At 35.3% G+C, this 11,658-nt stretch overlaps 2 protein-coding genes across 2 annotated transcripts in view; one reads left to right on the top strand and one right to left on the bottom strand.

Moving 5' to 3' along the window:
* The window catches only part of LOC110416522 (O-fucosyltransferase 31), a 6,574-nt gene extending 3,452 nt beyond the window's left edge, over positions 1-3,122 (top strand). The window contains exons 8-16 of the mRNA XM_021428526.2: positions 74-136; positions 243-324; positions 468-538; positions 628-716; positions 811-1,014; positions 1,191-1,461; positions 1,853-2,080; positions 2,239-2,436; positions 2,563-3,122. Of these exons, the coding sequence (XP_021284201.1) occupies positions 74-136; positions 243-324; positions 468-538; positions 628-716; positions 811-1,014; positions 1,191-1,461; positions 1,853-2,080; positions 2,239-2,436; positions 2,563-2,772 (1,416 nt within the window). The 3' untranslated portion in view covers positions 2,773-3,122. The remainder of the gene's footprint in view (positions 1-73; positions 137-242; positions 325-467; positions 539-627; positions 717-810; positions 1,015-1,190; positions 1,462-1,852; positions 2,081-2,238; positions 2,437-2,562) is intronic.
* Positions 3,123-3,446: 324 nt separating this feature from the next.
* Positions 3,447-10,284, bottom strand: LOC110416668 (mechanosensitive ion channel protein 3, chloroplastic-like). The gene is made up of 14 exons (XM_021428713.2): positions 9,978-10,284; positions 9,402-9,604; positions 9,252-9,311; positions 8,830-8,987; positions 7,911-8,034; positions 7,727-7,824; positions 7,525-7,638; positions 7,123-7,183; positions 6,570-6,719; positions 5,939-6,049; positions 5,689-5,856; positions 5,469-5,582; positions 4,946-5,002; positions 3,447-4,484 (listed from the first exon to the last, which is right to left on the bottom strand). The coding sequence occupies exons 2-14, from the start codon at positions 9,477-9,479 to the stop codon at positions 3,654-3,656; spliced, it is 2,124 nt and encodes a 707-aa protein (XP_021284388.1). The 5' UTR covers positions 9,480-9,604; positions 9,978-10,284; the 3' UTR covers positions 3,447-3,653.
* Between the last annotated feature and the right edge of the window lie 1,374 nt (positions 10,285-11,658).

The raw sequence follows: 11,658 nt of genomic DNA, 5'->3' as shown, positions 1-11,658 counted from the left end.
ATTGTTTTTACAGGTGCATGCATTTCACTGTGCTTTGTTTAAGCATTAATTGAAGTAGCTGTTGCCTTTGCAGGAATGGAATGCTCCGAAACCAAGGCACTTGCCTTTAGTTGAGGTCGCTTTACATCGTAAAACTGTTAGTATTCTTTTGGGTTGATTTTTCCTTGGAATTGTTTAAATAAATTTGGTGAAAAGACTTCAAATTTTAAGATTCTGTTTTTGAGAACATTTTTCCATTTCAGTCTTTTAAACAACAGTCCGATCTCTGGTCTCCCTTGCCAAATCAAGGATGGAAACCGTGTATCGACTCTGCAAATATCCCGCGTAAGTTTTTAGAAATTCAGGTGTAGAAGGTTTATATTAGTAATTATGTTTTGAGAATCTTGGATTTGGTCATGAAGTGGATCTCTAAAATGAATCAGATGGTAATTTTTTATTCCTGATAAGCTTATTTTCACTTCTTGAAGTATTGCCAGAGAAATCTCAGGGGTATATTCAGGTATTCCTTGATGGAGGATTGAACCAGCAAAGAATGGGGGTGAGTTCATGAATCCTTAATGCATGTCTTTGTACTTTGACTTTGATGCATTAATTCTTGGACTGCTTTTATGTTTTTTTGATACCAAGATATGTGATGCGGTTGCCGTAGCTAAAATATTGAATGCGACACTGGTGATACCACACCTTGAAGTGAATCCTGTTTGGCAAGATTCAAGGTATTTCATGATTAAGATATCTGTACAACCTGTATTAGTTTCTGTCTTTTTATTCTAAGAAGGAGACATATGTGAATTCGGTTTGCTTTTGCAGTTCATTCACTGATATATTTGATGTGGATCACTTTATTAATGTCCTCCGTGATGAAGTTTCTATAGTTAAAGAGCTGCCAAGAGAATACTCTTGGAGCACACGGGAATATTATGCTACAGGTATAAGAGCTACCAGAATCAAAACAGCACCTGTTCACGCTTCAGCGAACTGGTATCTAGAAAATGTGTTGCCTGTCTTGCAAAGGTAAAGGTTTAAACAACAAATGTCACTTTCTTGATAAATTAATACCATTTTCAACCCTTATGTCAGATGTCCACTTGGTGAACAAATAGTCCTGGAAATCTGTATGCTGTGTGTGTACCTCAACTACTTCAAAAAGCATAATATTTATGATTGTTTATACATCTTTTTGGATGCAGTTATGGGATTGCTGCTATTTCACCATTCTCTCATCGCCTAGCGTTTGACAAGTTGCCAATGAAAATTCAGCACTTACGTTGTAAAGTAAACTTCCAAGCTTTAGTTTTTGTTCCTCAGATCAGATCAATAGGAAAGACTCTTGTTCATCGACTCCGTTATCCTTCTGGGAAACTTCAAGCATCAGCAGTTGACGTCCTACGAGGGAGAATTGATGATACTGAGAAAGAGGGAGCTGGAAAGTATGTTGTATTACATCTTCGCTTTGACAAAGTATGTACCCAACTCTTTCAAATGATTGTGTAAACTAATTGGTGTTCTAATTTGTTGTGTTTCTGGAGCCTCTGGGCTAAAAGTAGAAGATGATGCTCAGTCCCTTTATAATCGAAAAGAATGAACTCTGGTTAAATACTTTCTGGAGGGATTGGTGCACATTGAAGTACGCAGGATACATCTAAACATCAAAAACACCCCTACGTGTATACTTCCAGTGCCCTATGTGGTAGTTTCTGGGTAAAAGCACCAGTTTGTCTGTTGTTTACTACACCATCTCTTTGATATGTATTGAGCCTTTTGGTTCCTTAGCTATTGGTTGTACTGTGTTCTTATCAGAAAATACATATTGGTTTTACTGCAATTACCTTTCTAATCAGACCTTGTGCAGGATATGGCTGCTCATTCAGCTTGTGATTTTGGTGGAGGGAAAGCTGAGAAACTGGCCCTAGCTAACTACCGCCAAGTTTTATGGCAGGGAAGGGTCTTAAACTCTCAATTTACTGACAAGGAGTTGAGAAATCAGGGCCGCTGCCCATTGACTCCGGAGGAGATTGGATTGCTGCTAGCAGCTTTGGGCTTCGACAATAGTACTCGACTTTATCTTGCTTCACACAAGGTCCATTTTAATCCTTCTTTATTGATAGTGTAAGGTGTTTATTATTGTCTGGGCTTGCAAGTTGGAGGTCCATGTGAGACTTCTTATATTTACATCAGAAAGCTTTTGTTTTCAGTGGGACTCAAATATTTGAAAGGTTCATTTTTCCCTTTTTTTAGGTTTATGGAGGAGAGGCAAGGATCTCAACATTGCGTAAACTGTTTCCGCTAATGGAAGATAAGAAGAGCCTTGCTTTGGTGAAGGAGCTAGCTGAGATTGAAGGCAAGGCTTCTTTGTTGGCTGCAGTAGATTATTACGTGAGTCTGCAAAGCGACATCTTCATCTCTGCTTCTCCTGGAAACATGCACAATGCTCTGGTAAGAATCTTCCTTTCAAGTTCCCTTGCAAAGATATAGCATTTTATTATTTTGAGTATCAAGTGTAAAAATTCAATATATCATGTAGAAGAAATTTTGTAAACGAGAGTTTACATCCCTTTTCAGGTTGGACATCGAGCTTACTTGAACTTGAAGACCATAAGACCAAACATGTTACTATTGGGCCCGCTGTTCCTGAACAAGAGCATGGAGTGGTCTGAGTTTCAGCATGCAGTTATCAACGGCCATAAAAATAGACAAGGGCAAATGAGGTTAAGAAAGGAGAAACAATCCATATATACGTATCCTGCTCCAGATTGCATGTGTCGACCTTAACTTCATAATTACCATGATATGAAGCTATTCTTATGTTTGCCAATATTGTGATATTCCAATGAGATATATTCAGCATTTTGTTAGCTCAGATCAGTTTGATGGCATTGAAAGTTAACATGTGTTATCCATGTCTGCTTTGCACACTTGCTCAGAGAGGGTCGAGAAACTGATAACATTCAAGGATGCCATTGATACAGAAGAAAGCAAACTTCTTGAGCGGAGTGGAACTGTGAAGTTAGGGAATCAAAGAGTGCCAATAAGCACCCAGAAGATCCTGTTGACTTTTTTACTTTTAAAAGGTTACTTAAGATTTATAATTATAATTATATCAACACAGGCCAAATCGAAACATGAATTAGTCTTTGGTCGCTTCGGCTAGCCTACTTTCGAACCATTGCATCTTACCTACTCGACTCATCTTTCTCCTTCAGTCCAGCTACATGCCTCCGTTAATACGAAATGATACACTGCATAATGGGCGAGAAATTTTCCCTCCCAGTGAAGCCTGCTTCATATTAAAACTTCAGCCTTTACATAAATTATTCAACCACATTATTTATCCTTTTTTTCTTTTAATATTAAAAAAATTAATCAACGAAATTTTCCTAAACCATCAAACCGGGATAAATGGGAAATAGTTATCCGAAAAAGGGAAAAGGAAAAAGAAGAAAAGATAAATGGGAAGAATCAGTCGGCATTTTTATTATTTTTCCCCCTATTTAGTCCATTAGAATTGGCCCAAGAATTTTGAATCCAACCATTATTTACAAGCACAGGATTACCAATCAATACATAATGCCAGCTTCAAAAACACAGCTGCGCATTACCAATCATAGCATTGCAAGTTTATAAACAGCATGCGGAGGGAATTGTGCATCAAACTAATTGTTTTGGGTGCCACCGTGAACTACTGGCATCTGACCATCTTTCTTGTCCTTGCCCACCAGATGAGACCCACTTCCACTCTGGTGAGCACCCAATTCCTTCGACTCCGTGGACAAAGTGGACGGAGCTATTTCTTCCTCAATTGGAAGGGTTAGTTTTGAGCCCTCCAGAGCAACACCAAGAACAATGTTCTCTTCCAAGGAAGGCCTGGCTACTGATGGCAGCGCAACGCACCTGTCAACATCCTGCGTTGCCTGTGAAACGGCCAATGGGATTTCAGATTCTACATTTGCAGATTGTGGGTTTGCAACTAGAGACTTCTCAGTGATCATCTCCTTTCCTGTGCTCGCCACCTTCCGAGTTTCTCCTCTGCTCTGTTTGAACTGCTTTTCAGAGTTGACTTCAACTGAACCATCAAGCACCTGATTCCCAGTTTGGGCCTCAGATGATGTCACTTTTGAACCTGAACTGGAATTACTAAGTGATGGTGACGTAGCCTTATCTACCTTGGAGTCAATAATAGATGTTGGTCCAGACAAAGTATTTGCCTTAGAGTCAGATGTTGAGGTTGCTTCCTCCATGGAATCATTTTCTTCATTTGCACGTGTTGAAGATTTGACTTTGTCATCACCACTGATTTTATAAGAGGGTTCAATGAGGAGAAGTGGACGGTTAGTAGCTACTCCAGAACGTCTAAAAATGGTATCAGCAAATGGTCCATCTTCTACTTCAGCCTCGCTGTACATTTTCTGAACTGTGCGGATAGGGGTTGCAAGCCGGGCCCGATGATGGCTAATAACTCTGAGAAGATCCAAGAGTATGGCTTCCTGTTCCAATACTATCATTAGGCACAAAGAGAACACAGCCTTTTTACTTGCAAACATATGGTGTCTATGCGGCATGCATGTATGTAGATATCACTATACATAAGCAGAGACACCAGCAAAAAGCATGGTGTCACACCCACATAACACCAGCAAATTATGCTAAATCTGGTCACCAGCATCCTAAATAAAACCCAAGGATTCACTATCTCTAACCAATCAAAGATGTCAAAGCTTCTTCAGTAACATTCTTCCAGTAATACTTTTGATCAGTAGGATGCCAAAGTAGCAGGTGCCAATCAACAATACCATGATACACTACTAAATAAAACCAACAGATTATATACTAAAAACCACAATTGAGAGATTGAAAACATTATTTTTTTCATCTTGAGATTCTAAGTCACCACTTCGTATTATAACAGCATGTCTTTGCATGAAGCACTGAGTAAGAATGGACTAACCTTAACACAGAGGTACTCTTCAACATGTGAGGTTTTCACAAAACAAGATACCAAAATCTGAAACAATATGAACAAATAAAAAAGAGATTAAAAACTTCAAACAGAAGTAATTGCCAATACTCAAAAAGAAAGAGTTAACAGCCACAAAAGTTTAGGCTAAAACTTTGCATTTTGTTCGTACATCATTTACATAGATGCAAGAAATTAAGACAAAATGAACTAATGGGCTAAGATGCGTGGCCACCAGACCAATATAGAGTCTAACAACTCCTTTTGTGATTCAATAAAAATCTGAAAACATTAGAGCTACTCTCCTTTGATCATTATTTTATTTTAGTATTATGCACACTACAGCTCAAATTAAAATTCATGGGCCAAAAAGAATTATCAGAAAATATTTAGGAAACACCACATCATAGTATTCTAAAGGAAAAGCAATCAAATGAAAGAAAACTAAAAATGCTTGACATTACTTCAACTGATGTTTTAAGGGAAAAAAGATGCCAAAAGAAAAAAATCTCACCATAAGAGCCTGGTTTTCTGGATTGATACTTTCCAAAAATACTCTTCTGTGCAATCTTTGCTGCTCTACTTGAGGATTTTTGGCTAAAACCTTCCGCATATCAGCTACTATATTCTGCATGGTAAAAAGACATAGCACAGCTTCTGGCATGAGCTATAGAAAGAAAACAAGCTGGTCCTTACTTGACAAGTTAACAGCAAGACAAACTGAAACTCCTTACATTTATCTTGTCAACATCCAAGTGACTAATGGCAAAATAATTCTTGATGCGCCAATGGGTTTTCTGGCTAAGATTCCTCACAACATTCACTGTAAACTTGTGGTTTGGAATGTGAACTGCCTCGCGGTCATCACCTCTTATAATTGTTGGTGACCACCATCCAACATGCTAAACAGTAAACACAAGCAAACAAGTTGTTCAATCTCTCAGATTGCTTAAAGGAGGCAAATAGAGCAAAGTAAGCACAAACCTCAACTGTCCCTGAAACTTCATAGCCTTCAATATTAGTTTGAATCCATTCATTGAGAACAAATGGCCTTGTTGCATGGATCATTACACTTGATAGAAAATTTGTAAAAATCTGAATGCACAAAACATATGATTAAGTCCAGAAGGGATCTAAAAAAGCTTCCCAGCAAAGAACTTGATAAGAGTACAGATAAGGATGATATGAAATGTGCTATGAACAAAAGCAGAACATAGTAATTGCATGCTTAACAAACAATGCCAGAGGTGAGTGAACATGAGATGGTGAATGCACCAAAGAAACAATAAGTCAAGACAAAGTCAGACGACCTTTACTATCAAAGCTCCTGATTAAGATGCATACAAGGATGATGCAGAATGTGCTCCAAACAGGAACGCCAAAGACTTTAATCTAACATCCTATGCACATTTATATTATTATATATACTATGCTATGTAGGAATATCTCAACAATTTTTTTAGAAAGGAACAACCATGCAAGAGGAAGAATCATGGCTCTGAGAATATTAAATTATTTAGGATAATTCGGCCAAGATAGTTCCAAACTTTCAGGCTAATATTCATGTAGCATTTGTATCATTTATAAATTACAACAATAAAGGCAATCAATTTACCTCACGACCAGCAAGGGTGATTAACACTGTGCCAAGTCCTCCAGCAGTTACCCACTTCTGTGTAGAAAACCCGAGCAACTCCATGAATAATGATACAGCAGCAACCCATAGAGCAGTATAAACAGCTTTTCCAGCAAAATCAAAGCCCATCTGTCAATAGAATAAACAACTGTTTTCAGGTTTGTCCATCGCAATCTGTCAGTGCCTTTAAGATAGCTATATTATTATTTCCACAAATCACAGGCCAGATGTTTAGAAAAAAAATCCAGGAAAACAAAAAAGCTAAAACATTTCCAAAAAAATGTTGAAGGCAGGGTATAAACGGTGAATGTCTTTGCAGTCAAAGAGCATAAAAATAATATAATCCTTCCTGCTGCCCTCAAATGAGGGACATTATTTACCATATGGTGGACACTGGAGAAATAATCATCAGGATTGACCTAAATTGCTAGCGTTAAGATCCACTGTTACCACCTCACTGCAACTTATAATCGATGCAGATGCTTCTAAGAGATTTAAGAAATTTGAATGATGTAAAAGTAACAGAACATACATTTCTTGCATCATTAGAGTCATTCATCTCCATAAAGAATTTTTGTGCCTGTTGAATCAAGCTGCAAGAAAAAAGCATGGTTGACCATTAAAGACATAGTTCAAACTCCTAAAACTAGACTTAACATGGGCAATCGACAAGCTATCTTAACAACATGCACAAGAAAGATGAAATGTTAAAACTTAAAAGGCACGCAGCAAATGCTTAAAATTAAGAATGTCAATCCCTGCAAACATAGAATATAGCCCCCTTTTCTGTTCTCTAAACAACCCCTTCCAGCCAAAAAGGAAAATGCAGATAAAAAATTATATCTAATGAAAAAAGAAATACCCAAAAATATATATATGTTATTATTCATTTGTTAAAAACATAAAAGAGTCAAAGCAGCCACATTAAACTCACCTTGACAAACAATAAGAAAAAGCTAGCACTGTCGATAATGATCGCACAAAATTCAAAAGTCGTTGCTTAACAGCCTGGCTTGCTTCTGAGGGTAAAACTACTGGATCTAATGCTCTGAAAGAAACTATGATATTTTTAGACCTACATCATAGCTGCAAAAATATGAAGATTGAATCTAATCCCTTTTGGGGGAGAAGTACACCTGCAGATGAGTGTCGCTCCAGTCCACATCAGCACAGGTCGAAGATAATAGCTAATAATATGATTTGTTCTACTTTTCTTCCAACTGCTATCACTCCTCTACAGAAAATTGCAAGGTAGTGAATCAATAAAGGAATTCTACCATCATAGAAGACAAGGGCATGTAGAATAGTATTAGTGTATACATGGAAAATGATAACCCTGCAAAGCCGTATAAGTGGCCCAAGTCCCCACGTGGCAAATGCAATAATCCCGACTGCTGGGATCAACCGGGGTACAATAAGGCCTCCATGTAAAGTAGCAAATGTCCTGATATATCCAAATAAAAAAATTAGTGGAAATTATATATTAAGGAACAAAATAGAAAAGATGTGTTAAGCTATCAAGAAAATAGCAATGAACTAGCCTCAATCCAGCAACCCCCCCACAGCCTCCAGGAAAAAAAGAAACATAAATTTGAATATAAAACTACAGTATATATATAGCATAATGAGTATTAGAGCTTCTCAAATAAACAACAAAATTGGGCAAATGCTTCTCAGACTAGAAACTTAGAGAGGAATGTTTTGCCACTGCAACTTAGCACCTTTAAATAAAAGAAAAAATTCCTATCCAAGCTACATAACTATTCTGCACTCTTCGACTTTAAAAACTTAGAAAACTAAAGCTGAAAAGGCTTCATTTTTAAATTAGAAAAGCCTCAAGCCTCCTTTCTGAAAAATAATGCACTAACAAGCAAGAAAAGGCCCCATCTAGTAGATCAGCTCAAGCATTCTTATAACATAAAAAACTAATGAATCTTGCTCTGGGACTTTGAAGTCTAAGGCTGGTGAGTTACTCATGATGTCCTTTATCTGTGAGGATTTACTCAAGGGAGTGATGGTGCGGAAGCCTGCAAATCTGAAATCTACTGCCTAAAAAACTTATAATTCCAATGTGACACATATATCTTACAAACTTTTGAATAATTAGCAATACTATTACCACAAAATAAAGGTGATTCAAAATCTACACAGAATTGAAAATACAAGTATCTGCTTTCAGTATTTAGACAGCATAAAGAAAAGACAAGCATACAAAAAGTAAGAAACAAATATAGTTCACCTTGACAAAACCATACTAGCAGATTTTAGGATAGGAATCTCATTTCCCCCAGTAGATGCTAGAATACATCGGCAGACATTGACATTAGACCTGGAAGATACAGGTCTTATTGGCATACAGACACTGCTCAAAAGATGAAGACTCCAAGCATCCTGTCGCTGGATATGAAACAAAAGAATTGTTCAAGTCTCCAGATTTATTCATAAATAACAATTTCTGAACATAGTTATCACATACACGTGAAAATGCAGAACACATTCACAGAAACCAACTCTCATGTTATGCTAAACTAGAAGAAGTAACTGAACAAATTGTAAATAGAGAGTGGTTATTTAGAATTCAATTAAAAGCAAAGTAGAACAAACATTGCTATGCCAGCAAACATGAGCCTCTGCATCCACCAAGGAAAAAGAAAACCATACCATAGCATGTGAGGAAGGATTGATATTAACCAAATGTAATCGGCCTTTTTCCATCACACCCTGTTGGTATTCACACATTCAGTTACAAATAGTTAAAGAAGAAAAGATGGGACAAATAACGGTTGAAAAATAAGATTACAGATCACATACAATATGCCGTCCACCGCATCCATGACTATTGCGAATTTTCAGTTCATGGGAAGATTGCATAGAAGCAACACGCATCATCCTTTCAAAAAGGGTCAAAATTCCTTTAGGAGGACGATATCCCCTTATACAGTTCAACTTCCTACTAACTTTTATATCTTAAAAACCCCCAAATAATCTATAAGTTTTTCAAACAAAATTAGCACCTGCCAAAAGAAAGAAAAAGAGAAATTAACAATTTAATTTCACAAAGAACTTAATTAACTGAAAGTCTGAAAGCAAATTAATTAAAATGTATAATTCAATGGATGATTAAATGGAAGCATAAGTTCAAATCCCTAGATCCCAGAATGCCTAAATATGACACAATAAAAAATCACACAAGACCAGAAAGTAAACATGTTTTCGTTCGGAATACGAAAAAGAATTGATGAAATAACAAACTAAATCGCTATAATAATCCCATTAAAGTAATCATGATCGCTTCAGATTATACCATCCAGAAAAACGAAAAATTAACTATTTTAAAAATAAATTGGTAAAACTTTGAAATAAGCAAATAAATATAAAAATTGTTACCGCGGAGACGAAACAGAACACAACTTCCTGGAGAGAGGTTTTTTTTTTTCTTTTGTGCTTTATATAATAGAGAATGGGATTTTTTGTCGAACGGAAGGAGACCAGAGTCCGAAGTGGCTGCGCTGGAGCTAACGTGCGCCGGGGGTTGATTTTTCTAGCGCCCGACGTGGTCTAATCAAATATCCATCGGCGAGTTTTGAAAATGTAAATTTCATCGTTAATAATAACAGTTAACTTATGCGGCGATTTGAGGTTGCCGTGGCGGAATTTTTATCCATTGGAACAATCCCCTTTCTTTCCTTCATTTGTTTCCGTGTCTGTCGGTTGTGCTTGTGAGGTTTGCCACGTCAGATGTGGTCCAGATAACAAGATTAAATTAAACGAAAAAAAGAAAATTCAAGCAACATTCCAAGAGAGGTCAGTTATCCTTTTTGCTAATTATTAGTAATTATTTAAGGTTCTTGTTTTTAACAAAAAATAATTAAAAATAACAAAAAAAATCAATTAAAAGTAGTCTAATTAAATTGCATCAACCTAACATGATATCGTGGAACTTAATTCGTTATTAATTAATCATGTATATAATATAGAATGACTTTTTCCATTCTTTTCAATTGTCGAATAAAAGTGTTTGAAAATTCCAAAGTAATAGATAATTAATTTAAGTTAATAATGTAAGTAAACCTTTTTCAATCTTAAATATACTATTTTTATTTCTTTTTAAAAAACCTTTTACAATCTTATTTTACATGTTTACTTTTATAATGTTTAATTTCTTTATTTAAAGAAGATAAATCCAAATTTAAAATAAATATATAAATTATCTAGTTAGAATTATAATACAATATTATTATCTAGTTTTTTTTTTATACTAGGGAATAAAGTAAAAATTAATTCCATCATTCTAGGTCAAGATATACCTAGATTATCTAGTTAAAATTAAATATTAAATTAAAGTTATATTACAATATTTTTAGTTAATTGAAATTACATTATAAATATATAATTTGGGTTTTGTTAATTAAAGAAAACCAAGTTGTGGATTTCTGCTAATAGATAAGCACACCAATCGCTTTTTTTTAAAAAAAAAAAAACAGATAAACACACAAATCATTCAATTTAGGATGGAGATTTGAGCCAAAATTAGTGTTAAATACATAAAATACACTTAAGTGATTGATGTTGCTAATACTTTTATTACATTTAATTGTTAGCTTAAAAGTCAGCATCATGAACCCATTCGAAGTTAGCAATGCAATTTGACTTTTAATGAGAAACTCGCTTGATCTGTTTGGCTTGCCATTGAGCATAAAACACGTGCATATCGAGTACAAAAGGGAAACCTGTGATTTTTGCACCTTCAAATTCAGCTCAATTAAAAAATAAAAATAGGTTTATGATGGTTAGTGACAATGAAAACGGATTAATATCATTAAGATTTTTTGTAAAAGAATATCATTATATATATATTCATATACATATATTAATTTTTCATATTTGTCATGATGAGAAATTTTTATTAAGATTAAAATTTAACTACATTTATTTACTGCCGTGTATATATATATATATTATAAAAACTTAAAAAGTGTTGTTATTTAAATTTTTAAATTAGGGTTTTTACAATAATTAATAAAGTGTATTCGTTGTTAGTGTATATAATTTTTATTATTGTATTTTG

Source organism: Theobroma umbraticum, unplaced genomic scaffold (assembly GCF_002168275.2).
Source record: "Theobroma umbraticum cultivar Fairchild unplaced genomic scaffold, ASM216827v3 scaffold_51.0, whole genome shotgun sequence".
NCBI classification, from domain to species: Eukaryota; Viridiplantae; Streptophyta; class Magnoliopsida; order Malvales; family Malvaceae; genus Theobroma; species Theobroma umbraticum.
This window is presented reverse-complemented; position numbering and strand designations above follow the sequence as displayed.